Consider the following 27,515-nt stretch of genomic DNA (forward strand, 5'->3'; position numbering starts at 1 on the left):
AGTATCGTCGCCGCTGATTGGCTGGGGCGGCCGAGGGAGGAAAATGGCTGCGAGTTCTTCGGTAGTCTCGGTGGCAGCCGCCGCCGCGGCACCGCCGGGCGCGTCCGCCGCCGCGGATTTCTCCGACTTGCGGGAAATAAAAAAGCAGCTGCTGCTCATCGCGGGCCTCACTCGGGAGCGGGGCCTTCTCCACAGCAGCAAATGGTGAGCGGTCGGGGTCGGACGGGGCGGCGCTGGATCTCGGCCCGGGGGCTCGCGTGGCTCATGCCGTGTGTGTGGTGTTCCAGGTCCGCGGAGTTGGCCTTCTCCCTGCCCGCCTTGCCGCTGTCCGAGCTGCAGCCGCCGCCGCCCCTCACCGAGGTAAGGGCGTCTTGACAGCCAGCTTCCCGCTAACGGAGGGAGGTGGCCCAGGACGTCCTCGGCGCCCTGTCACTGGAGGGGAGCGAGCTGCTTGGTGGGAACGATGTAGTTGAAACGCGAGCATTTGAGCGGGTCCTTAAAAGCGGATCGTGGGGGGCGGGGGGGGGGTGTCGGAAGATGTTTGTGCCTTGGAAGATGTTAAGCTGGAGAGAACTGGTAAATAATTACTGCTTAAGATTTCAGCCTTGATGGAGCTGAAGACCCCAGTTCGGTTTCCAGAACCTTCAGGAGGCGTTTCAAAACCATTTAAAACTCCAGCTGTAGGAGATCCAGTGTAGGAGATTTCTGTTCTTTACGGGTACCCATATACATGTGGTAGACAGATACATATGCATACACATAAATAAAAATAAATCTTAAAAAGTTCGTCCTTGTGCTGGGGAGATGGCCCAGTGGCTAGCGTGTGTGCCGCTCTTGCAGAGGACTGTAGCTCAATTCTTGGTACCCCGGGCAGGGGCAAGTAGGGGTTGTTTATAATCCTCCTGTAACTCCAGCTCTTGGGAGAGGGGATCCAATACTGTCTTCTGACACTTCAAACCTTCGCACAAATCCACATGAAGACACATGCATAAATACATACTATGCACATACACATACATACGTAATTAAAAACAATCTTAAAAAAAGAGGGGCAGGAGACATGGCTCAGCAATTAGCAGTATTTATTGCTCTTCTAGGTGATCTGGATTTGATTCCTAGCATCCACGGGGCCAGTTAACAGTTGCGATCAGATGCCTTCTTCTGGCCTCCGAGGGTACCGGATATGGGTGTAGTGTACAGACATACGTAAGCAAACACTCATGCACAGAAATTAAAACAACAACAACAAAACACAACCAATAAACATGTCAAACATTTTAGGTTTTGTAGACAACCTGGATAATGCTAATAAGAAACATTTGAAATGAAGCTTTTGCAGAAAAGTGAAATCATTCTTTACTGTTGCTCTTCATTGCAAAATGATTAAGAGTAGGGGTTTGGGCTGAGCTGTGTCAGATGCCGTTTATCCCAACACTATGGTCTTCAGAGTGAGTTCCAGGACAGCCAGGGTCAGAGAAACCCTGTCTCAAAAATTAAAGAAAGAAAGAAAGAAAGAAAGAAAGAAAGAAAGAAAGAAAGAAAGAAAGAAAAAAAGGCAGGATATGGTGGCCCACATCTGTAATCCTAGCACTTGGGGAAGCAAAGCCAGGTAGATTTCTGTGAGTTCAAGGCTAGCCTGGTCTACAAAGCTACTCAGAAAAACTCTTGGGGGGAAAAAAGTATGGGTTTAGGTTTTGAAGCTCAAATTACTGACATAGAGTGACTAAATTCTTAAGTCACTGTTAACTGTGGACCAGGAGATCCACAGTTTCCTTATCTGTCAAATGGGGATAATAATAGTATCTATGTGGTGTTGTGGAAAGAATTAAATGGGATTAAAGGTTTAAACTGCCTAGAAATATACCTGGGCTTAGTGACACAGGAGCTGCTCAGGAGACTGAGGTCAGAGAATGCCAAGTCATAGTCTGCTTAGAATACAAACTAAATTGAAGCAGTTCTTTTATAGCATGTACAAGGCCCTAAGTTCAACCTTCAGTACCTAAAAAGCAAATACAAATAAAAGCTAAAAATGTACCAGACACATAGGATTCAGTAAAATGAACTATTCTCACTAACAGCAGGAGATGGGGTGCTTGTGGCTTGCAAGTAGATTTTCATCTGTGTTTCAGGCATGTTCTTTAGTAATATCAGTGTTGGCAGGTGAATTTTAAGTGTCAAGCCTGCTGCTGCTAGGTGTAATGGGTCATACATGTAATCACAAGACTTGGGATACTGAGGCAGGGGAATTGCCAGTTGTTTGAGCCCAGCCTATTGAGTGAGAATCTACTTCATACCTCCAACGCTGTCCCAAAAGTGATGGCTTTTTCACTTACAGATAATATTAATAAATTTCCAGCTTTCAAGAAGGTTAAATAAGGCAATGAGGGTAAAATAAAGCATATTTTAATAATCTTGTTTTGAATCAGGCTTTTTCTGTTTTATAGCCCTAGCTGACTTGGAACTCACTCTTTAGACTAGGCTGCCCTCAAACTCAGAAATCCACCTGCCTCTGCCTCCCAAGCACTGGGATTAAAGCTGTGCACCTGCAGCCAGGCACAGTGGTGCATGCCTGTTATCCCAGCAGGTGGATTGCTGTGAGTTCGAGGCCAGACTGGTCTACAAATAGAGTCCAGGAGAGCCAGTGCTATAACACAGAGAAATGCTGTCTCAAAAAACGAAGGAAGGGAGGGAGGAAGGGCAGGCAGGCACCACCATACCCAGCCATGCATATATTATTTTTATATGACTTATTTAATCGTTGTGATTTACGTCTGTCTTATTAGCTTGTACTTCTCTGCACTGACTGTCACAGTGCTTAGGCACATTGACGTCCTTGAGATAAAGTTTTGTTGAACGAGGAAGCAGTGAACATTATCAAGTGAGAGAAGAGTGTCAGAAAATATCCCCCAGTCAAGAATCATGTCACATAGGTCCAGCAGAGAGGCTGACAGTTGATCTCCTGGACCACAGAAGGTGGAGGGCGAGAACTGACTCTGGAAAGTTGTTCTCTGACCTCTACAGCCATGACGTGACATGTATGTGCATGTGGACACACGCAATGTAAAATATTTAAGTAATTTTTAAGAACTCATGTGATAATTGGGTTTTATGGATATTGTAGAAACCTGACCATTATTGAATTATTACAAAGCGTTAGGCATTGGTGAGGTTAATAGCTATGAGATTTGCTGTGAGGTGTATTGACCTAGCAGCCTCTTTGCTGATTTGTTGAGTACTTGTTTGTATTTTTATCTCTAAGGACTGTCATGGAAGAAACCTTCAAAACTAAGTTAGCCTTGATCAGTAGAATAAAAATTAAAACTTTAGGTGTTTTGTTTTGTTTTGCTGTTAGGAACTGCTAAGCAAGCACTGTTAATACTGAGTTACATTGTCAGTTCTCTGTTTTCTTCATTAAAAAGGTTTATTTTCATTTTATGTGTATGAGTGTTTGCCAGTGTGTGTGTATGTGCAGCACATGTGTTTCTGGTGCTTATAGAAGCCAGCAGATGGTGTGAGAGTCCCCGTGGGCCACCTCTCAGTCCTGGGAGCCAGGCACAGGTCCTGTGCAAGAGCAGGCATCATCTTCTTTCTTGTTTTGTTTTTTCCAGACGGGGTTTCTCTGTGTAGCCTTGGCTGTCCTGGACTGTTTTTGTAGACCAGGCTCGTCTCGAACTCAAGAGATTCACTTGCCTCTGCCTCCTAAGTGCTGGGGCCAAGCCTCTTCTTAATGTTAAACTGTTTCTCCAGCACCACTCTTTGTTTTGAGACAGGATCTCACTGGGGCCCAAGCAGGGCTGAAATTTGCCATCTTCCTGCTTCAGCTTTCTGAGTAGCTCTAATTAAAGGCCTGTGTCACTAGGCCTGGGTGAAACTTTCATTTTAAAACCAGTTACTTCTGAATCACATTATCTCTAACTTTGAACAGAACATTCTGGGTGTGTCCTGTAAGCAAAAATGAAGTAAAATTTGTTATGTTTTTTTCAAGAAAGGGCTTCTCTGTGTAGTCTTGGCTTGGCTGTCCTGGACTCTAAACCAGGCTGGCCTTGAAGTCACAGAGATCTGCCTGCCTCTGCCTCCCAGAGCACTGGGATCACAGGCATGTCCCACCTTGACTGGCTCTACTTTCTTTCTTTCTTTCTTTTTTTTTTTTTTTTTTTAAGATAGGGTTTCATTATGTATGTGTGCTGGGTAGTTTATGTCGGCTTGACACAAGCTAGAGTTACCTAAAGGAGAGAACCTCAACTGAGAAAAGGCCTCCATAGGATCGGACTGTAAGGCATTTTCTTAATTAGGGATTGATGGGGAGGGCCCAGGCCATTGTGAGTCATTCCCCTCCCCCCAGAGTAACGGTATGGTCCTGGGTTCTGTAGAAAGTGTAAGACCTGGGGTCTCACAGCTCAGGAGTTCAAGATCGCGCCCTTCCCAGAAACTCCCCCAGACCACAACTCGTTGCAAAAGCAAGAGGTTTATTAACCATTGCGCAATGGGGTCACCCCTGCCTGTCAGCAAAGAGTGGCACCTGGAGACAAAGGCCTTTAGGTTTTTAAAAGAAAAATTGTGGGAGATTTGAAGTTGCAGTCTTGGCAATTTAGGATTGGATGAGGAAGCTATAAAGTAAGATAATTGGTTAGTCTTAGGTGCTCAAGCTTGGCCAGTCCTGCCAAGTATGGATGCAGCTGCAATTGAAGGTGGGGGTGGTTAGCTCATCCTTGAAGATTAGGGGCTGCAGACTTTTGGCTGCAGGTCAAAAGCTACTCAGAAGAAGTCTAGGTTCATTGCTAAGAAACGCTAACGCAAAGACAAGGGTCTGATCCTTCTTTTGCTGAGTGAAGGTCATTGCTTGTTTGCCTTTTTTTTATATCTGTCCTCACAGATAGGGTCACATTCCTCCATTCTCTGGAAAGGTACTAAGAGACTTTAGCTTTACCTGGACCTAAAACTCAAAACTATGGGCTTTAGAAGACATATAGGTTACAAAGTTAGCCTAACCCTTTCAAAAGCACACCAGGAGGAGCAAGCCAGTAAGCAGCATCCCTCCATGGCCTTTGCATCATCTCCTGCCTCCAGTTCCTGCCCTGCTTTTGATGATAACATGGAACTGTGAGTGAAATAAACCCTTTCCTCTCCAAGTTGCTTTGGTCATGGTGTCTCATTACAGCAATAGTAACCCTAAGACACCATGGTTGGCCTGAACTTGCTGTGTAGACCAGAGTGGCCTTGAACCCACAGAGATCTGCCTGCCCCTGCCTTTTGAGTGGGACTAAAGGTGTGCACCCCCATGCTGTGTAGTGATCTAAAGACAGTGTTTGGAAGTTGGCTCTCTCCTACCATGTGGGTCCTGGGGATCAAATTCAGCTCATCAGGCTTGGTGACAGGCTGCTTTACCCGCTGAGCCATCTTGCTGCCTCCAAAATAAAAACTCAAAAGTCATACAGTCCAAGTTATAAAACTTTCTGAGTTACGAAGGTGCATAAGGAGTTAGGAATATTCTTCTGTGTGTATATATACAGGTTTTCATAATTTTTTTGGTAGTGTTTGCTGGTTTCAAACTTAATACATAGAACAGACTGGCCTTGCACTTTCAGTGATCATCCTTCCTCTGCCTGTGCTGAGATTATAGGCACCATACCTGACCTAGATGAATTTCATCATAATTCATGTAAAATTTTATTTATCTACTTATTGTACATGTATGTGTGTTTGTGCATGCCATGGCACATATGTTGAGGTCAGAGCTGAGCCTGCAGTTGATTCTCCCCTTATATTTGGGCCCTGGGATTGACTCAGGTTTTTAGGCTTGGTGGCAAGTGCTCTTACCCTCTGAGCCACCTTTGCTGTGTGTGATAGGCAGGGATACTTACCACTATAGTATGAGGATGACCTTTTTCCCCTCAAGATAGCATTGCTGCCTTTCCCTACCCTCCTCTTTTGTCCTTCTTTTGCCTTTCCTTGCCTTTTCCCTCTCTTTTGACACGGCCTCTTGTTTCATAGGCTGGTCTCAGACTTGCTGTAAAGCTGAGAGTGGCCTTGAGTTCCTCCTGCTTCTGCCTCCCAAGTGCTGGAGTTGCGGGCATACACTGGGGTCACAGTGAAGGTGCTGTGTTTGTGTGGGTGCTGCAGAGGCTAAGTCAGTTCGTCGTGTATGTGGCACGCACTGGACTCACTGAGCCACTCCTCTTACCCTACCCTTTTTTTTTTTTTTTTTTTTGAGACAAAGTCTCACTCTATAGCTCTGGCTGTCCTGAGTCTCACTCTATAGACAGGCTTGGTTTGAACTCACAGAGATCTGCCTCCCAGCTGCTGGGATCAGAGGTGTGTACCACCATGCCAGGCTCCACTTTCATTTTTTGGGCGGTGGGAAAAACAACTTTGGAAAAGCAAGTTCTTTGGCTTTACAGGTGATAATGTTTATTAAAAATACTGTATAAATGCATGTCCTTGTTGGCATAATGTTACTGTGTACTGTGTCCCTGCAATTTGGGGAGGAGAAATAATTGTTCTTTCCTAGGTGAGCTCGGGCTGTCTTAGTCCTAATCACTCATGTGACCTGTTTCTTGTAGGAGGATGCAGAGGACGTGGACGCTTACACCTTGGCGAAGGCCTACTTTGACGTTAAAGAGTATGACCGGGCAGCACATTTCCTGCAGGGCTGCAACAGCAAGAAAGCCTATTTCCTGTACATGTACTCCAGATACCTGGTGAGCTCCACTTTGAGATGCTCCTCTGCCTTTGGTGAAGCACCTATATTTAGAACCAAGAGGAAGATTTTAATTAAGAAGAAATTATGGATATGGATGTTTTACTTGCATGCATGTATGTGCCCCGTGGGTAGGCCTGGTACCCGCAGAGGCCTGAGGGGGCGTGGGATCCCCTGAACAGGAGTTCAGACCCCGGAGCCATTTCTCTAGCCTTGAAAAAGTTTAATTTTTAAATAGCCAGGCAGCAAGTCACCAAGTAAATGTACTTAATAATTATATTGTAGTACTGAAAAAACAAAAATGATGCCAGGCCTAGTAGTACACTTCTTTAATTCTAGCACTTGGGAGGCAGAGACAGGCCTTGAATCTCTGAGCTCAGGGTCACCCTGGTCTACAGACAGGGCAAGTTCCAGGACAGCCAGGGCTATGCAGAGAAACCCTGTCTCAAACCACCTCCCACCAAAAAGAAAAAAGAAAAGAAAAGAGAGGAACAAAGTTTAAAGAAATAGTAACATAAAAAAATGTGGATATAGCTAGACTAGATGGCACACGCCTATAATTCCAGCACACCTTCAATCCAAGCACTTGGGAGGCAGAGGCAGGCGGATCTCTGTGAGTTCAGGGCCAGTCTACTCTGGTCTACAAAGTGAGTCCAGGACAGCCAGCACTATACACAGAGAGACCCTGTCTCAAAAAAAAAGGGGGTGGGGGGACGACCAGAATGCACCATTTTTTTCTTTTTCTTTTTTTCTTTTTTTTTCAGGACAGGGTTTCTCTGTGTAGCTTTGGCAGTCCTGGACTCACTCTGTAGCCCAGGCTGGCCTCACACTTAAAGATTCGCCTGCCTCTGCCTCCCTAGTGCTGGGACTAAAGGCGCCACCACCACCACCAGCCAAAGTTTTTAATACAAAGAACAGTGCAGCCCTGTGTGGCAGCATACACCTGTGACCCTAGCACCCAAAAGGCAGAGGCAGGAGGATGGCTGTTGAGATCGAAGCCTGTCTGGTGTGCGTTGAAGTTTCTAGGCTACTTAAGGCTACAGTAGTGAGTGCCTGCCTCAGAAAAGCCTGAGTAAATAAATGACAATGTAAATAAAGCTAATATTTATAATTGTTCCTTTGCTTGTTTTGGATCCTTTCTTCCTATGTAACGTAGCCCAGGCTGCCCTGGAACAGCTTCCCTCCTGCCAGCTTTCCAGAGTGCACTACCACATGCAGCTTTTCTCGCCTTTTCAGTATGTGATCTAGAACTAGTTTGGATGAGTTAGGGTAGAAAAAGAAACAGCTTTTGCTGAAGTTTTGGAGAAATTTTTCCTTAAGGTGAATGTATACAATGTAAGTATACAAGTCCAAATATTTCCCTTTCTTGAGACAGAGTCACGTGTAGCCCAGGCTGATCCTCAACTTGGTATTTAGCCTAAAATTATCTCAAACTCCTCTGATTCTCTTCTTTCCACCTCCCAAGTGCTGGGGTTGTAGGTGTGTGCTCCCGTGTTCAGTCCCTGCAGTGCTGGGAATCAAACCCGAAGCTTCCTATATGCTAAGCAGGCCCGCTGCCAACTGAGCTACACCTCAACCCCTTTTTTGCTTTTATGTTAATGCTTTACATTTTCCTTATTTGTTTCTCTTTTTTTGTGAGAGATTTGGCAGCATGTGGAGGACAGCTTGGGAGAGTCAGGCTCTCTTTCTATCGTGTGCATCCCTGAGAGTAGAATTCAGTTAGGCAGCAAGCTCCTTCATGTGCCGACCATATTACTGGCTCCTTTTAAATTTTTATTCTTGTACTTATTATTACATTTGGTTTTTTTCAGGACAAGGTTTCTCTTTGTAGAATAGGCTGGCCTAGCCTAGAACTCACAGAGATCTGCCTGCCTCTGCCTCCCAGGCACTTGGATTGAAGGTGTGCGCCACCAGGCCATGCCTAGTTTGGTTCTCTTATAAAAAATAGAGCGTTTCTTCATCTGGGCTATCTGATGATTCTTCCCCAGTTTTTGTTCTGGTGTCCGTAAGCTGGCAAGCATAGTAAGCGGGCACATTCACGGTAGGCAGGCACTCCTAACAGCTGCACTGCATCTTCAGCTACAGTATCCGTTGCTGGTTTTTGCCTGAGACAGACTTTTTTCTCCCCAAAGCACTTTTACCTGATATTGCAAAATGATTGGTTTTTCTCCACTCTAGCGTTCTCTCCACACTTAATCAACATGAAACATTCTGTTTCCAATAAGAGCCGCTATCTCCTTCCACGTTTTTTTTCTTTAGTGTCATCATGAACTCATGGATTCTCATATTTTTAACTATTCTGTAATTCATTACTATATTTAAGTGTTTGGTGTTCAGTTTATTCCATATTTAGCCAGTGGGAACACCTGAATGAACAGTTGTTTATAAGGTGGATGTTATTTTGCTTAGACATTAGCTAACCCTGTAGATAAAATCATGCTGCTAATTTTAGAATAACCTGGGGGAAAACTATTTGTTGATTTCTTTCTTTTTCTTTTTTTCCCTCTCTTACAGTCTGGAGAGAAAAAGAAGGATGATGAGACAGTTGATAGCCTAGGTATGATTTTTATTTTATTTTTTCCTGTCTAACCTTTCAGACAGAAAAGCAGGGCTGCATGCTTAGAGGTCGTACAGACCATCCAGGTAACATAATAAGTAGACTGCGTGGCCCAAGCGTAGTGGAGAACTCATGACTGAGCTACCTTTGTCTCTCAGATCCACTGAGGGCTGCTTGTGGGAATCAGCCTGGTGGCTTGTTTGCTTCCCTTGACCCAAGCCCTGCTTCCTTTCTGCAAGCTAAGGTGGAAAAGTCAGCTTCAATTGAAGCTTCTGTCTTGTAAACGTTGATAAGCTAGGACTGCACAGCAGCCATCGTTTAGAGTAAGTGGGCTGTGTGAGGGAGGGCCACCTGCAGTTACTAGAGGTTGCAGGTAGAATTTTGGTTGATAGTAACAGAAATCTGTGTGTGTGTCTGAGGATGAAAATGAACCTCCTTTCTTCAGATGAGAGACTGTTTCTCTCCTAGGACCCCTAGAAAAGGGACAGGTGAAAAATGAGGCTCTCAGAGAACTGAGAGTTGAGCTCAGCAGGAAGCACCAAGCACGGGGACTCGATGGATTTGGCCTTTACCTGTGAGTGTTACAGGGGTCTGGAGCTGTCAGCGCTACTTTGCCTCCTGAGTATAGGTTAACCTCAGGCCTAACCTCCCTCTTTCCCAGGTACGGGGTGGTGCTTCGGAAGCTGGACTTGGTGAAGGAGGCCATTGACGTGTTTGTGGAGGCTGCTCATGTTTTGCCTTTACACTGGGGAGCCTGGTTGGAGCTGTGTAACCTGATCACAGACAAAGAGATGGTAAGTTTCATGGGAAACCCTTTGTAATCTGTGATAACCTTTGTTCATAGCTAGCTCTTGGCTGTGTCCCCAGCCCCTTTCACTGTTGTTCGTTTGTTTTGGTACAGTGTTTTATCTGTAAAGGCTGATCTGGCACTCCCTAGCTGGCCTAGGGGTTATTTAACCTGGTTGTTCTGCCTTCATGTACCTACCTCCCTGGAAGTATAGGTGTCATGCCTGGCTCTATGGAGCCCTGGCTATCCTGAAACTCTGTGTAGACCAGGCTGTCTCCCAGGTGCTGAGATTAAAGGTGTGTTCCACTATACCCTGTCCCGAAGGTTTTTTTATTAGTTGCGATCTGTGAACTTCGTTTCTAGTATTCAGATAGTAGTTGATAAAAGCAACTACACACTTCTTTTGTCAAGAGTGAAAGCTGGGCTAAGCATGGCGGTGAAGGCCTTAAATCCCAGCACCTGAGAGGCAGATCTCTGAGCTCAAGGCTCTTGTGATCTGTATATTCCAGGCCAGCCAGGGTTACATTGTGAAACCTTGTTTTAAAAACCACAAAAACTAAAGATATACATCTTTAGGTTTTATTCCCTTCCCCCAACAATGGTTTGTGCTGCTAAGTCAGTGTCTGAAATGTATCTTTATTTGTATTCACCTGTTAGTTCCTTGAACTCAAAATATGCAAAAACAAGTATTTTATCTTACATATCAAAATCTCTCTTGCCTATATTTTTTCTTCTTTCCACCTCCATCATTATTATCACTGCTCAAGATACCCGGCTTTCCAGTGGGGGTGTGTACAGTTGGTGTTGGTCATCGTAGGGATTAAATCCTTCCCTGAGCTGAGAAAGCCCTCTCCCACTGATGTGCATTCAAGACAGCCAGTCTCTCCACCTCAGAGTCTGTTGCTTCCTTTTTCCTGTCCAGTGATGAAGCAGTGCCATGGCTGCTTTTCTATAGGAATCTTTGTCTTGGTTGCCTGTTACCTCTGTTAGCATCTCAGATCGGTATTACGTAAATAACTTCTGGTTTACACTTTTCCTGGATTTCCCAACTCATCCTGCATACCATTTCCAAAATTACTTTAATAAAATATTTTTTAAAAGACTTACTTGGTTTTATTTTATGTGTTTGGGTGTTTGCCTGAATGAATGAATGCGCACCATATATGTACCTGGTACCCAAGGAGGTAAGAAGAAGGCATCGGAATCCCTGGAGTTAACAGGCAGCTGTGAGCCATCATGTCAGTGCTGTGGATTGAGCCCAGGTCTGCTCAAGAGCACTTTTCCCTCACCTGAGACAGGTCTCTCTGGAGCCCAGCTGTCCTAGAACTCTGTATAGACCAGGCTGTAGATCAGGATTTCACAGAGATCCTCTCGCCTCTACCTCCCAAGCGCTGGGATTAAAGGTGTATACCACCATGCACAGCCCCTTTTTATTTTTTTATAAGATGGCTTCGATATGTAGACCAGATTGGCATTAAATTCATGGCAGTCCTCTTGTCTCAGCCTCCTGAGTGCTAGGCTTATAAGAAACCACGTAAAACATTTTGGGTAGGAATTTGAATGGGTTCTTACTGTGTCTTGTTCTCTAGTGTGTGATGTGATCAACTTTTTTGCATATAGCTTCCTCAAACCAAGCTAGTTTCTTTGTATTAATCACCATAATCTTGTTACCTTTGACTGGAATGCTTTTTTTTCTCTTCTCTCTGATCCTATTTAGATTCTACTTATTCTCAATTTTTGTGAATTTTTGTTTGTTTTGTGTCTTGTTTTTTTGAAGTCTATCCTACTGGGTTAATTATGTATGTAAGTCAAACTTAGTGGGATTATCCTGTATTTATTTGTAGGTGTTCTGATAACATTTTAAGGATGACTCCTTTTAGAAAGTAATGACCTTTCTTTGGTGTTCTTTTGGGAGAACGGCCAGATTATATTAAGTGTGTCCCTCTCTTCTGGTACCAGCTGAAGTTCCTGTCTTTGCCCGACACGTGGATGAAAGAGTTCTTCTTGGCTCATATATACACAGAACTGCAGCTGATAGAGGAGGCCCTGCAGAAGTATCAGCACCTCATTGATGTGGGCTTTTCCAAGAGCTCTTACATTGTTTCCCAAATCGCAGTTGCCTATCACAATATCAGAGGTGAGTGACTGAAGATGAGATGCTGCCAGAGCCAACAGAGTGGAGGTGCAGTTAGTTGGGTTTTGAACTCTGCCCTCTTTCTGCAGATATCGACAAAGCCCTTTCTATTTTTAATGAGCTGAGGAAACAAGATCCTTACAGGATTGAAAATATGGACACATTCTCCAATCTTCTTTATGTCAGGGTAATTTGTTTCTCTTGATTGAGCTTGATGAAGCTCCTCTATTAGATTATCATGTTTTCACTAGCTGAAGAAAACAACCGCAGGGTGCTTTTTCGGGCTCATGTGGTCTTCCTTTTTTCTTTCAGAGCATGAAGTCTGAGTTGAGTTATCTGGCGCATAACCTTTGTGAGATTGATAAATACCGAGTGGAAACGTGTTGTGTTATTGGTGAGTTAACTACTTTTGTTTCCCTTAAGATCTCTCTCTCTTTTTTTTTTTTTTAATCTCTTTTTGTATTTTTTGGAGACAGGATCTAACTGTTTATAACTTGAGAACTTGCTTTGTAGACCAGGCTGGCCTTGAACTCACAGAGATAGCCTGCTTTTGCCTTCTACATGTTGGGATTAAAGGCAAGACAGAGTCACCACACTTGGCTTCACCTTGATTTCTTTGAGACAGGACCTGTTACTGACCCTAAGCCCAACCTTTTGTGTAGACTGGCTGGCTTAAAACCCATCTTGCTAGCCCTCTTTTTGTTGTTGTTTTGTTTTTTTTCAGAGAGGGTTTCTCCGTGTAGCCTTGGCTGCTCTGAACTCAATTTATAGACCAGGCTATCAAACTCACAGAGATCCACCAGCCTCTGTGCTAGCCCTGTTTTTATGATTACTTTTATTATATCTATTTGTGTGTATGTGTGCGTGTATGTACCAAGATATGTGTTCCAGGTGCACTGTGGAGGTCTGAGGACAACTTGAAGAGATTCTCTTTTTACCATGTGGGTCCCAGTGATCAAAGCTAGTGCCTTTAGCCTCTGAGCCATCTTGGAGGTTTTGTTTTGTTTTGTTTTTTTCCCTCTCTCTTTTTTTAATTTAAAATTTTATTTTATGTATGAAGATATTTTTGCTTGAATGGTATGCCTGGTTTCCATGGAGGCAAGAGAGGGCTTGGTACCCTGGAACTGGAGTTACAGGTGGTTGTGAGCAACCATGTGGGTGCTGGGCCTTGAAACCAGGTCCTTTGGAACAGTAGCCTGTGCTCTGAATTGATGAGCCATCACTCCAGACCCATCTTAGAGGTTATTTGAGTGTTCCAACCCTATCCCAGAATGACATGGAACTCTAACCTCTGGTGGGTCTTCTGTCTTAGATTTGCTAGGGTTAGGATCATGAGCTTCCATATGTGGCTTGCTTTTGAAATTTTTAATTAAAAAATTTTGTGTTCATGTCCACCTGTGCGTACTGGTACCCACAGAGGCCAGAGGTGTCAGATCCCTCTGGAGCTGGAGTTACATGTGCTTGTGATCTCATGCATGCCATGGGTACTAAGAATCAAACTCAGGCCTTGTAAAATCATACACCGCCCTAGATGCTGAGGTACCTCTTCAGCTCTGTCTGACTTGCTTTTGGTTTTGTTTGGTTTTCCTAGACAGGGTTTCTCTGTGAAGCCTTGGCTTTCCAGAACTCATTTTGTAGACCAGGCAGGCCTTGAACTCATGGAGTTCACCTGCCTCTGCCTGCTGAGTGCTGGGACCAAAGGCGTGCACCACCACCAACTGGCTTGCTTTTTTTTTTTTTTTTGTAATTTTTAAATTTTTTATTGTTTTGAGACAGTTCCCTCAGCTTCACCTAGCTTCAGCTTGCAATGTAATCAGTGGAGTTGACCGAGAATACTGATTCTCCTATCACCTCCCAAATGCCAAGATTGCAGTCATGTGCTACCCCACTATATGTACATATATATATATATACACACATATATATACACATTTATATATACATATAATATATATGTATGTGTGTATGTGTGTATATATAAATGTATATGCACACACACACACACACACACACACATTCTTCACTCTGTAGTAGCTGTAGGTGAGGATGACCTTGACCTTTTTAGCCTCCTGACCACCTCTCAAGTAGTGAGATTACAGGTATTCCTTTTTTTTTTTTTTTTTTTTTTTTTTAAGACAGAATTTATCTACAGAGCCCTGGCTGTCCCAGAACTGATTGTATAGACCAGGCTGCCTAGAATTCATAGATACCCTCCTGCTTCTACCTCCTGAGTACTGAGATTAAAGACGTGCTACCATCCCCGGCTATAGAGGGCATAAAACCCTATTGTGAACTTAAGTTCACAACTAGTTTGAACTTAAGTAATCAGGCGTACAGTATAAACAGTGAATGTAATTGATTTTTTTTTTTTAATAAACAAACTAAAGCTATTTTAAAAACATGGAGAGTTTTTGTTGGTGACTTACCAGCATGGAGTTCTTTATGTAATTACTTCAGATTTTCATATTTTATGTATCTCATGTTCTTTGCAAGTTAGTATAATATTTACTGTGCAGACTATGTTTTGGTTGGCTTATTTGTGCACATATATTTATACACAAGGGAAATTTGATTTATTTATTTGGTTTTGGTTTTTGGAGACAGGGTTTCTCAGTGTAGCCTTGGCTGTCCTGGACTCTCTTTGTAGACCGGGCTATCCTCAAAATCAGAGCGATATGCTCGCCTCTGCTTCCTGAGTGCTGGGATTACAGCTGTAGGCCACATGCCAGGCTTTATATTGATTTTTGAGGTGAGGCTATAGCCTAGATTGTAGCCCAAGATGGCCTGCTCCTTTAGGCAGACGTGTCCTCCTAAGGGTCACTGCATCCAACTAAAGGGAGGGCTTGTGCAATTTTATTTGTTTTGCTTGTTGTACTTTTTCTTTCTTAAGATACTTGTTTGAATGTGTTCTTGGTCCATATAAAACAGTAGTCCACAAACTTCCTAATGCTGCAACACTTTAATACAGTTCTTCATGTTGTGGTAACCCCCAACCATAAACTTTTTTGTTGTTACTTCCAGACTGTGATTTTGCTACTGTTATGAACCATAATGTAAATATCTGTGTTTTCCAGTGGTCTTAGGTGACCCTATAAAAGGGTCGTTTGACCTCCAAAGAGGTTGAGACCCATAGAGTAATTAACACACGTCATATGTAATGGTTATGTGCTTTGTGAAAAAGTAGTCCAAGTTACATTCTTACTTGCGCAATTATTTTTCTTATTTAACTGTATGTCATGAGAATCCTTTCTGGTTTGGACTGGGAGTTTGGGTCAATGGTAAAGTACTTGCCTAGGCACTGGATTCATTCTGTTTGTTTGTTTGTTTGTTTTTTGAGACAGGGTTTCTCTGTGTAGCCTTGGCTCTCCTGAACTTGCTTTGTAGACCAGGCTGGCCTTGAACTCACAGAGATCTGCCTGCCTCTGCCTTCCAAGAGCTGGGATTACAGGCATGTGCCACCTCACCTGGCTTCGGGTTCATTCTTCAGCAATGACAAATGAAAAAAATAATATAGTTTTTGTTTAAAAAGAAAAGAAACCCCTTCAATGTTTCATGTTAGCTCTAGTTGGTTCCTTAAAAGAAGAAAAGCTTTATTTTTGCTTGTTTTTTGTTTTTTTTTTTTTTTTTAATTTTTTTGAGTTTCACTGTGTAGCCTTGGCTGTCCTGAAACTCATTCTGTAGAATAGGCTGGCCTTGAACTCAGAGATCCATCTGCCTCTGTCTCTGCCTCTGGAGTGCTGGGATTAAAGGTGAGCCACCACCACTGCCTGGCTAAGAAAAGCTTTATTGGAACAGTTAGCAAACCACAGTATTTACCTGTTTTAGATTCATGGCTTAAGGGATTTTTATAGATTTACAGTTTTGTTAGCAACATTACAGTCTGAGTCTATCAGCACAAGAATTTTTCTTTGTCTCTTTGTAGTCAGCTCCTTGCCCTGGTTCCAGTCCACTGATTAGCTTTCTAGCTTATAATTTTTTCTCTCTCAGTAATTACATAAAATATAAAAATGAATAATATTATTTAGTATTAATAAAATATTATTGTCTGACTTTCCTCCTTTTTCTTTCCTTCCTTCCTTCCTTTCTTCTTCTGGCTGCCTAGAGCTTGCTCTGCAGACCAGAGTGGCCTCAAACTCACAGAGCTCTGCCTACCTTTTCTTCCAAACTGCTGGGATTCAAAGCATTCTCCACCCACTCAGCCAGCATGCTTTTGAAACTTAAAAATATTTGTAACATCTAAAGTATTTATTTCTTCCTGGATAGTGTCCCATTGTTTGGATCTACCATATTTTACTTATCTATTCATAACTCATGGTAAGACAGGTAGCTTTTAGACTCTTAATATCTTTTACAGTATCCTAAATTGTTCTTTTCTCTTTTCACAAACAGTAATAGAACTGCTGTTATTCACAGGGAAGAAGGTCAGAGCTCTGCCTTTTTAATCCTTTTGGGAAATTGCTTTGAAGTCTAGGTTTAAAATAATATAGTTTAGAACCACTAATCTAAACAAAAATCGAGCCCAGGTATGGTAGAACACACCTTTAATCCCAGCTCTGGAGAGGCAGAGGCAGGCAGATCTCTGTGAGTTTGAGGCCAGCCCGTTCTATAAAGTGAGTTCAATGACAGCCAGGGCTACACAGAAACACTGTCTTGAAAAACCCAAAAAGAAAATGAAATAAACAAAATTTACAAATTTAAACATGCTATAGAAAATTCTTATATTTCAAGAGTGTATATAATTGCTGTATATAGCCAGGTGGTGGTGGTGCACGCCTAATTATTCCCAGCACTCGGAGACAGAGGCAGGTGGGTCTTTGTAAGTTCAAGGCCAGCAGGACACAGCCAAGGCTGCACAGTGAAACCCTGTCTTAAAATACACACACACACACACACACACACACACACACACACGCTATATGTACATGAAATAAAGAAATGAGAACAGTTTTAATTTTTTTTTGCTTAATTTTTAAAGATTATTTTATGTTTACTAGTGTTTGCCTGTATGTGTATAAATATGTATGTATGTGTATACGTATGTATGTGTGTATGTGTCTGGTACAAGAGGAGGTCAGAAGAGGGTGTCAGATCTCCTAGCACTGTAGTTAGAGGCGGTTGTGAGCTGCCATGTAGGTGCTGGGAACTGAACCTGGTCCTTTGGAAGAGCACCTAGTGTTCTTAAACTGCTGGACCATCTCTCTAGCCCCTTTATTTTTGTCTTTGTGTATTGTTTTACTATGTTTTGTTTTGTTTTTTAATCAGGCAATTATTACAGTTTGCGCTCCCAGCATGAGAAAGCAGCCTTATATTTTCAGAGAGCTCTAAAATTGAACCCTCGCTATCTTGGGGCCTGGACACTAATGGGGCATGAGTACATGGAAATGAAAAACACATCTGCTGCTATTCAAGCTTACCGGTGAGCATCCAGTAGCGTGGGGAGGGGTGGAAGAACGTTTTCCTGTGCTGTCGGGCGGCTCTGGTGCACCTGTTTGTTGCTAACCTTGATTCTTCTGCCGTGTTACTGGTGTATTTTGTCTGTTTCGCAGACATGCCATTGAGGTCAACAAGAGAGACTACAGAGCTTGGTATGGCCTTGGGCAGACCTATGAAATCTTGAAGATGCCGTTTTATTGCCTTTATTATTACAGACGAGCCCACCAGCTTCGGTAAGTTGGCTACTTGACATTGTGGGAAGGGTTGATAGGACACCATCTCTGTGAGATCCAAAGGGTGTAGGTTAGTCACTTAGTGTCTTCTACTAGTGAGTTTATAGGATAATTGTAAACACAGTGTAATGTAGTTAAATGAAACATTTGATTGAAGAACAGTCCTTTCATAGATTTGGAATAGCATGGAAATAGTAATCTTTCAGTTGAAGACTTGAGGTTTTGGTAAAGTCTTTGCCCTGACGATGTTACTCTTTTTCATAGTCCCAATGATTCTCGTATGCTGGTTGCCTTAGGAGAATGTTATGAGAAACTCAATCAACTAGTGGAAGCCAAAAAGGTATTTCTAATTGCAGCCTGGAGAATTTGAGCAGAAATCTGCTGTTTAGAAGCTGTTTGGGCTGTATATGCTGTGATTTTTTTTTCTTTTCTGTATTCTGTTCTACATGTATAGCAAAATCTACATATTTTGTAGGTATACAGTCTAAAAAGAAATGTAGGGCTGGAGAGATGGCTCAGTGGTTAAGAGCACTGTCTGCTCTTCCGAAGGACCCAGGTTCAATTCCCAGCACCCACGTGGCAGCTCACAACTGTCTGTACCCTGAATTCCAAGGGATCTGGCACCTTCACACTAATGCACATAAAATTAAATAAATTACAAAATTAAAAAGGAAAAAGAAATGTAGGCTGAGATTTTCAGTGTGGATGTCTATATGTAGCTTGGATCTATCCCCATTAGGAAAAATGCTCTGTATTCTGAAAGTCTGAGTTTCTGGAAGGTGCAAATTGTTGCTCATGTGCGGTAGTCAGAAGTGACCTCTCTTTCTTTGCCAGTGTTATTGGAGGGCATACGCTGTGGGAGATGTGGAGAAAATGGCTCTCGTGAAGCTGGCAAAGTGAGTGAATATTTCTGACACCTATATTGGCTTTGCTGAGTTGTTGATCATACATAGATATGTGCGTGGAGCAGGGTGTAAAAATGCTGATTTGTCAGTTGAGCACCTTCCCTTCCTCTCTGTGTTATGGATGAACCCAGGATCTTATACACACTGGGCACAGAGTTACATTCTAACCCGAGTCTCTTGACTCCAGAGAGTGCCACTTCGTTTTGAGTTGGAAATAGGTTTCCTATCAGGCAAGAGTTGCAAAGTGAATTGAAAAACCATGAATAGACCATGAGTGCAAGTCGGGGACTTGCCTAGCATGCAGCAAGTCCATGTTGGCTCAGTACTAGTCAGTTGTTTGGTATAGTTCTCATTTTCACCAGTATTTGCAAGGGTATATTATCCACTATCCAGTTTAAATTAACTAGTCTTTTAAAAAACATTTTTTAAAATTTTGTGTGTGTGTTGGGCATATGTGTGTGGAAGTCAGAGGAAAACTTGTGGAAGTCTTGAGAACAGAACTCAGTTAACAGGTTTGCCTTCAAGTCTTACTCTGTAGCCCTAGCTAAATACCTGTCGCAGTTTTGTTTTGTTTTGAGAATCTCACATCATGCATCGCCAACCATGCTCACCTCTCAGTTATCCCATGTTTACCCTTCCCTCCTGTGCCCCTCCAAAAAGGGGAAAAACAGCCACAAAACTCTTCAAGTCCACTTTGTGTTGTCTATATCCTCACTGTAGCGTGGGCTAACTCCAGTGGCCAGCCCCCAAAAGGAAGCTGAGCCCTTCAAGACGGAGTTTCTCTGGGTGGCTGTCCTGGAATTCACTCTGTAGACCAGGCTGACCTCTGCCTGGGATTGAAGTGCTGGGATTACAGGCGTGTGCTACTGCACTCAGCCCCTAATCCTTCTTACAGTAACTGTCTCGTGGGCACTGACAGTCTTCTGGGTCTCAATATGTAATTTATCTTAAAATTTACTTGTTTACTTCATTTCTGGTTTTAATTACATCTTTCCTTTTTAATCTCTGGCTGGCTTTGTGATCTTTTATTTCTTTTGTAGGCTTCATGAACAGTTGACTGAGTCAGAGCAGGCTGCCCAGTGTTACATCAAATACATCCAAGATATCTATTCCTGTGGGGTATGTGTCAGAGCGCGAGAGCTGTCACTGACGGGTTCTCGTCACTTCAGTCATGCCTGCTTTCCTTATCTAGGAAACAGTGGAGCACTTAGAGGAGAGCACAGCCTTCCGCTATCTGGCCCAGTACTATTTTAAGTGCAAGCTGTGGGATGAAGCTTCAACTTGTGCCCAAAAATGTTGTGCATTCAATGATGTGAGTATTAGGGTTTCAGTGATGTGATTTTAAAGGGTTTCAGATTTAGGCCAAAATGTACAGTCTTTACAATGAAGGGTAGGGAAACTTACTTTGACCTGTGGAAGTTATTCATTGAGTAGTACCTTTTTTAAAATGATCATTCCTTTTATTTGTAAGGAATGATCTGAATAGTATTTTAATAACCAGATGTTGAGAATAGCATGGAACACATTTTTGAAACAGCTGTGACTTTGTTTCAGACCCGGGAAGAAGGTAAGGCCTTGCTCCGCCAGATCCTTCAGCTTCGGAACCAGGGGGAGACGCCCACTACGGACACGCCGGGTACCTTTTTCCTCCCTGCCTCACTGTCTGCCAACAACACTCCTACACGCAGAATTTCTCCACTCAACCTGTCTTCAATCACACCGTAGTTGACTCAAGTCAGCACATTGCTAGACCAGTATTAAACTTTACCTCCAGCAAAGAACAGCCACATCTGTTCTCCAAGGACCTGAGTTCTCATTTTTAGACAGAAACAGCCTGGGAGACAGCCTATGGACCCACCTTGAGAGGCAGACAGAAATGTGGCAGGGGACAGATACTGTCTTCTGCCAGACAGCAAGTCTCCTTTCTATTCAGAATGGCAGGTCTAGGCCTTCCCATGGTGTCTCCACACCTTGACCCCCACTTGATTTTACAGCACTAAGAAAGGGAAGGGAGTAAAAATTACCATGCTTTTGTTCCGGTAGTAGGGAGGTCAGCTTTGAACAGTAAGGGTTTCTCTGTGTAGCCTAGGCTGGTGTCTCCCTGCCTCTGCCTCCCTAATGATAGGATTACAGGCATGTGCCATGAGGCCTGGCTAGAATGACTTTTATTTTGCTGCGTGTCCTCTATTCTCATATCAGAGATTAGGTTTTAATAAGAGTGGAGCTATCCGTATGACCTTTGGGAGTTTTCAAAGGGAGTCTCCTAAAACCTTTCAAGTGGGGGTCTGAATGAGCATGAACTGTGGCTCATAAACTATTCCGTGATGGAAACACAAGGAGACAAGATCACAGATAACTTCGTGGACATTTAAAAGTAATTTTTTTTTTTTTTACTTCAGATATTAAATTTTTATGCTGGTATCTTTTAGTAAATGCTTGGTATAATCATTTATTTTGTTTTTAATCTCCAAAAGAATACTTGGTTTCTAACCTTACCTACAAGGTTGAGGGAATCCTGTGTTCTTGTTGAGTTTTGAGTACCCTTTGATGCTGTGATGAGTTTGCAGAAGATGCTATAGATCATTCTGTTTAGGATCTAGCCTTCCTCTTGTATGCAGAACACTTTTATTCCCCTTTTAAATGTATGAAACATTAGCTAGGTGTGGTGGCACACATCTTTAATCCTAATATTTTGGAGACCGAGGCGGCGGACGGATATTTTGAGGCTAGCCTATATACAGCAAGGTCCAGGCCAGACAGTAGTAAAACCTAAAAACTTTGAAACAACCCAAAACAAAACAAGAATACCCCTTACCATTGTATTCATCTGTAGTGTACATTAGGCTGGTTTCCATTGCTGTTACTGTCTAAGGGTCCAATGGGTTAGATGGTATTTATATCACTTTTCTGTGCCCCTTTTTATATTTTTCTAAGTTTGGAATCCAAATAAAAAGCATAAACAGTATCTTTATTTCATATAATATTTGTGCAAGAAAAACAAGATTATATAGGTGATTATAATACAGTGATTCTGCGTAAAGTTCTGGGTATATGCTGACGCTTAAAAGAGCCTCATAAGCTGAGCAGCTGACCAGCCTCAGGGCAACAACCGTGCATCTTCATCCCCACAACTTTAATATTTTTTGCCAAAAGGAGATTTGAGTAAAGGAGAGTGCCGTGAACGCAAGATCCGTGCATAAGGGCTGCTGTCTGTTGACCTTTGGCAGGTGGGTGTTCGGGGGAGTAAGTTTCGAAGGAATGGTTTCTTTCCTGGGGGTTGATGATTTGGTTGCTGGTTTTCCTGGTTTGCTCCCAGCCGCTTTTTGACAGAAGCCTGGCTTTGAAGCTTCTGTACTGTGTGATACTGCTCAGCAATGCAGGCTGCCTTTTTCTGAAGGTCCAGTTTCACTAGCATCATGTTATTTTGTAGCTCAGCCAGGGTCTGGTTCTAAGAACATTAAAGTTAGAGTAAGCATTATGGAAAAAAACAAACAAATACACTTTAGACTAAACATGGCACTTGTTACCTAGGTAAAGTGTACATTTTTATTTAGCATTTTAAGATGACTTGTTGATGAAGAATGTCATAGTGTAGCGGTAGAGGACCCTGCACATACACACTGGTGGGGCTGGAAAGGAGAGCAGGGAGAAGGGGCAGGGTAGCTAGGTTGCCCTCACCTGTTTGATTAAGATGTCATCGCAGTTGGTCAAAGCTTGACGAAGTTTTCCTGCCCCCGTGCTGTGGCAACAGGCCCTTTCTGCTGACTGGAGAGATTGCCCTAGCTTCTGAAGTTCTGTCCGTAGCAGCCTTATATTCTGAAAGAATAGGAATCATTTGAAGACAGACTTAGGAGGCTGGGGGCTGGTGAGGGCACCCCCAAGCCCAACATCTGAGTTCAATCCCACATTACCACGTACAAATAAGTAAAGATGAAGCAAAAACAAATAGCCATTCCTCAGGACTCTTGTACAAAAAACAAAGCCCACCTTACTCTCACAAAAACCCTTGATGAAAGGCTTTGAAAACAGAAAAGTTAAATACCTTCTGGCCCTCTTCTAACTTCTTATCCACATCAATGGTGAAGGGCTTGGCTGTGGGTGGTGGTTCTAACATTTGCTGATACTTCTGCAGCTCTGAGGGAGGAAAACATGGAATATACGGAACATTTAATACATGGGCTTTTCATAGACAAAAGTGAGGCCACAGGCTGTAAGCTGTGGTAGATAAAGCTTAGATTTGGGAGTCAGAACTAAGTTTGAATAACAGCTTTCCCTCACCCACTGTCAGGCTTCCTGCCTTCCTTGCTCACCTTTTGTGGTAGAGTTTAGCTCGGCGTTGCATTGGTCTAGCTTAGCTTTAACTTCCTGGAGCTGCTGAGCGGAGGCAGAAGCTGCCAACCTTTCTGACCGGCGTAGGGACACTTCAGAGCCCCCTGGCTGCTGTGCCGCTGGCTGCTGTTTGGCTTCCTGCAACAGGGTTTCTAGCTCTTCGATTTTTTCATCCCGCTCCTAAGAGGGAAGCAGAGAGCACAATTCTGTCCAGGATCAGACAAATACCAAAGGACCAGATTATATGAACATAAGCTTTCTAGACATTTCAATTTGACATTAAGCCTATTAGCACACTTTTGTGGTGAACTAACCCTGAATTTAAACTCAACAGCTATAAGGCACTAAGGGAAATTAATAAAGGAGTGAGATTCAATCTCAGAAATACATAGATAATCAGGAGATTAGGGGATCTGAAAGGCCAGCCTTGAACTGGTCTACAAAGCAAGTTCCCAGGACAGCCAACACTCTGTTACATAGAGAAACCCTGTCTTGAAAAACCAAACCAAACAAATCAACCAACCAAACAAACAAAAACAAGTGAAAGTAAAAATTTATCTCAGACAACCAACTGATGGAAGTCTGAGTGGCAGTTGGGACTCGTCGGGGTTACCTCACCTGAATCTCTTCTTGGTAAAAACTCGTCAGTGATTCCTTTAGGATCTTTAGTTTCTCCTCATAGGTTTCCTCCAACAGTTCCCTTTGGGTGTCCAAATGCTCACTGCCAGAAAAAGGTTGTGAGAAGTGAGACAAACACTGGGTCCCAAGCCCCTTTGTCCCCTACACCACAGGTAAGGGGGTCATTCAGCCAATACCTGCACCACTGCTCCCGCTGTTGCATCTGCTCTATCATCTCGTTGCAAATTTCCTCACGGAGCTGCATCTCCAACTGCAGTTTTTCCTGTCTTTCTTTTAAAAGTAATGCTTTCATGGCTTCCACCACCTGCAGCAGCTCCTAGGAAGAGCGTGTGAGAGAGAGCATAAGCTCCTGCACCAAAAGGCCCCAGTCCACCGGGAACAGCACCCTGTGGAGATGCAGCCATCACGCTGCTATTTTAGAGCTCTTGTATCCTCACCTCCTTGCCATACATGGAGATGTCAGTGTCACTTTCAGGATTGTCATCAAGGCCTGAGTCAGCCTTGTCCCCTTTCTTTAAGCCAGGGGATACCTGAAGACTGTGCTCCTTGATGAGTGAATGCAGGGATGGGATTCCCAGATGCACAGGTGGGGCGTGCACAAGCTAGAGGAGGAAAATGAAACAAACCTTAATTGACTCCTTAACTAGTCCCTAAGAGTTACTTTAAGATAGCCAGGCCTTTAATCCTAGCACTCTGGAGATTTGAGGCCAGCCTCTTCTACAGGATGAGTCCAGGACAGCCAAAGTTAGACAGTGAAACCCTGTCTCAAAAAAAAAAAAAAAAGAAGAAGAAGAAGAAGAAAAGGACTGATAGTCCAAAGTAAATAAATCACAATGTCTACAGCTTCTCACCTGGCTAGCCAGAGCTGAGAATTTGGCCATGTGAAGAGTCTCATCATATGTTGATGCACAGGGATTCACATTGACAATCATACAGGAACGGCCTCGTCCTGTGAAGAAGCCTTGGAACACACGAGTCAACTTGCTGTCCCGGAAAGGAATCAAGTTCTGCTTTGACCTGGCATAGAATCAGATAAATAACATTGTCAACATAACTACAGCCCTTGAGGGCTATCCAAGCAGCATCCCGAGTGCTGACCTGGAACTGAGCAAATTGCCAGGGCCCAGACCATCCCAGTCTGTGGCTTACCGGTTCTGCTGATTTTGTCTCAGGGCAGCAATACAGCGGCCCAGTGTGTGCAGGGAAGTGTTAATGTTCCCAGCTTCCTTTAGCCGTTCACCACTCTTTTGATCTTTGCAGCGCTCTGAGCCAGCCAAATCACAGAGTGACAGTCTGGAATAAAGCACAAGACCTCAAGGCTCATATGGAACCCACAGCTTATATGGTTCTGGTAAGGGAAGGACCTATCAAAGTTTTTTTTATTCAACGAAGGAAAACAACTAATTCCTTTGAGAAGTTCCCTTTTGCCCCCACTGCCAGGTGGTCAAGATGATCAAATTTGTAAGTGGGAAAACTTACTCACTGATCTTGGGCACTATATCTCCTTCTCCCTGAAGGTGTAAGATTCTGATTGAGAAGATGCTGTGACTGAAAAGGAAAAGAGAAAAATCACTCTAAGTCTTCCATGGTCAGCTGGAGGGCCAAAGATTCCTAGACACTGTTAACTCTCACAACTCACCTACGACTCGAGTGTTGGTTCAGGTGGGTGCTAGCAAAGCTCTGGTTCTTACGGCCCACTTTTAAGAGTTTCCAGGCTTCCTCAACATCTTGAACATGAATCCAATTGAGGTCTGGGGCAAAGAAAGGTGGGAACACTTAGTCCCTTTTCTAGTTGCCCCACGTGTCCCTCCAGGTCTCCTGCCAACTTCCTCTACCATTGCATACCTTTCACGTAAGGATTGCCATTTTGGTCCTCGCACAGCCGCAGTGTCTGTCTCTTATGCTGATGGCTAGGTGGCTCTAACAGGTCATAAAGCAGTTCGTTGTAGATTTCAAAGAAAGAGATCCAGACAGAGAAGCGAATGTCTGCTGGGACACTTACTGGGGCAGTGTCTGGCTGTGCCCATGAATGACTTGTTTCTGTGAGAAAAACCAATGTGTACATCATTAACCATGGAGCATTAATGACCATCTTGCCTTGGTCTATAGGAACTTCAAAAGATGAAATTCAGGTTGCAATCACTGATCTGTGCCCCTTACAGCTGTTCAGAGTAGGCAGTGGGTCCCCACTCGTGATACATACCATCCAGCTGGCTACTGCTGGTGAACTGACTGGTGGAGGAGAGCCCAGCGATGCCACTGTCAAAGCTGGTGCTCGTGCCTATCCGACTTTCAATATGGCCACGTTTTTTCAAGGTGGACAGCTCCTCCTGAAGGGGCACAGAGAGAAAATAAGCACTAATCTTTCCTGAGATCTGTACTCTATCCCAGCTTCATAAATACTTCACCTCATGGAGGCCTCCAGTCAGCAAGGACAGCTTTTTTATTTCCTCCTGTCGAATCTGCTTGCTGTCTAACCAAATTACTTCATTGGAGAGTAAGGGCTTCAGATCAGGTGTTGGATGAAGTTGGCCTTGGAGACTATTAAAGATGAGAGCCAGGGACCGGGGCAGGATCCCCCCATCCTTAATAGTACCTGGAATAATTATTAGAGATAGTATCTTTCAGTAAGGTATCAAAAGGCAAAGGGGACCATAAGATGCCTGTTGGAGAATGTTTTTGTGCACTGTGTCATTCAAATGCTGGTTTCTGTACCCAGAGATCTAGTTGCAGTTTCGGCTTTGGCGCTGTTATTATAAACTCTTGGTATGTTGTAAACATCATTCTCCATCACCTTCTGACTGGTCAAATAAAGGGCTGAATGGCCAATAGGCTGTGCTGGAGACAGGACTTCCAACCCCAGACAGAGGACAGTGACAGAGATAAGTGGGGACCAAGAGGAGTCACCATCAGGACAGGGATGAAGGAGGAGCAGCCAGGGGTGAAACTGAGATGGCAGGTAACAAGCCACGTGGCTGGGAATTAGGCCATGCCAATATCATCCAGTTAGAATAGCTAAGTATCTGCCCAGCTATAGTACCTGAAATGTCATTATTCAGAGCTAGGACAGGCAAACTGTACTTAGCCAGGCGCAGTGGCACACACCTTCTATCTCAGCACTCAGAGAAGCAGAGGCAGGGAGATCTCTTAGAGTTCAAGGCCAGCCTGGTCTACAAAATGAGTCCATAACAGCCAAGGCTATCCAGAGAAATCCTGTCTCAAAAAACCGTACTTTTACATATAACATCTGACAACCCTGATGAAATTACTTACCTTGAATTGTGTAGGTTTTCCCCGAGTTGGTGACGCCATATGTGTATATGAGCCAGTTCTGTCCTCTGAGTACATCCTTTACCATCTCCTTCACAGTCAGGTTAAAGAAGGACGCCTGACCCACTTCTGGACCAAATATCTAGAAACAGACGGGTTTCTCAGAGGCCACATGTCACCTGGGCAGGCCTAGTAGATACATTCCTTCTCTGGCTTTCCTGTTGGACTCCAGCTGTTCCTAAATGCTAAAGACTCCGCCACTCTCTGCTGATCCCTTTCATCCAAGTTAAATACTTAAGGAGTGCTTTAAGTGTGTTGGACGCTGCCCATACGAGGGGATAATGCACTTGGTTGTAGCCTTGGGTTTGGAGATGGATCCCAGTTCCATCTCTACCACTGACGCTCAATAGCTTCAGTAGAATTAACTTCTCTGTAATATGGACCATCGTATTTATTTTTATTTTATTTTATTTTTTTGGTTTTTTTTAGACAGGGTTCCTCTGTGTAGCCTTGGCTGTCCTGACCAGCTCA

The 27,515-nt window shown here is 43.5% G+C and overlaps 2 protein-coding genes across 2 annotated transcripts in view; one reads left to right on the plus strand and one right to left on the minus strand.

Moving 5' to 3' along the window:
• Cdc23 (cell division cycle 23) lies at positions 1-21,711 on the plus strand. Its single transcript, XM_021653371.2, has 16 exons — positions 1-204; positions 288-360; positions 6,561-6,698; positions 9,212-9,254; positions 9,723-9,828; positions 9,916-10,048; positions 12,001-12,178; positions 12,265-12,362; positions 12,488-12,569; positions 17,438-17,591; positions 17,722-17,841; positions 18,106-18,181; positions 18,676-18,737; positions 19,787-19,865; positions 19,939-20,058; positions 20,301-21,711. Exons 1-16 carry the CDS (start codon positions 44-46, stop codon positions 20,469-20,471), a joined length of 1,794 nt encoding a protein of 597 aa, XP_021509046.1. The 5' UTR covers positions 1-43; the 3' UTR covers positions 20,472-21,711.
• Positions 21,694-27,515, minus strand: part of Kif20a (kinesin family member 20A) — an 8,842-nt gene continuing 3,020 nt past the window's right edge. The window contains exons 5-19 of the mRNA XM_021653370.2: positions 26,988-27,126; positions 26,123-26,310; positions 25,918-26,044; positions 25,560-25,754; positions 25,354-25,465; positions 25,194-25,262; positions 24,864-25,007; positions 24,566-24,731; positions 24,152-24,316; positions 23,891-24,030; positions 23,694-23,796; positions 23,057-23,255; positions 22,789-22,880; positions 22,425-22,562; positions 21,694-22,194 (exon numbers count right to left, since the gene is read on the minus strand). Of these exons, the coding sequence (XP_021509045.1) occupies positions 21,880-22,194; positions 22,425-22,562; positions 22,789-22,880; positions 23,057-23,255; positions 23,694-23,796; positions 23,891-24,030; positions 24,152-24,316; positions 24,566-24,731; positions 24,864-25,007; positions 25,194-25,262; positions 25,354-25,465; positions 25,560-25,754; positions 25,918-26,044; positions 26,123-26,310; positions 26,988-27,126 (2,292 nt within the window). The 3' untranslated portion in view covers positions 21,694-21,879. The remainder of the gene's footprint in view (positions 22,195-22,424; positions 22,563-22,788; positions 22,881-23,056; positions 23,256-23,693; positions 23,797-23,890; positions 24,031-24,151; positions 24,317-24,565; positions 24,732-24,863; positions 25,008-25,193; positions 25,263-25,353; positions 25,466-25,559; positions 25,755-25,917; positions 26,045-26,122; positions 26,311-26,987; positions 27,127-27,515) is intronic.

The sequence above is a fragment of the Meriones unguiculatus genome, chromosome 2 (genome assembly GCF_030254825.1).
Source record: "Meriones unguiculatus strain TT.TT164.6M chromosome 2, Bangor_MerUng_6.1, whole genome shotgun sequence".
NCBI lineage: Eukaryota > Metazoa > Chordata > Mammalia > Rodentia > Muridae > Meriones > Meriones unguiculatus.

What these genes read in the sequence shown, in the direction of transcription:
- Cdc23 (XM_021653371.2), top strand. Translation starts at nt 44, where the DNA reads ATGGCTGCGAGTTCTTCGGTAGTCTCGGTGGCAGCCGCCGCCGCGGCA. An exon ending in TGATCACAGACAAAGAGATG is followed by an intron (nt 10,049 to 12,000) that starts GTAAGTTTCATG and finishes TTCTGGTACCAG; the next exon opens with CTGAAGTTCCTGTCTTTGCC. An exon ending in AACTAGTGGAAGCCAAAAAG is followed by an intron (nt 18,182 to 18,675) that starts GTATTTCTAATT and finishes TTTCTTTGCCAG; the next exon opens with TGTTATTGGAGGGCATACGC.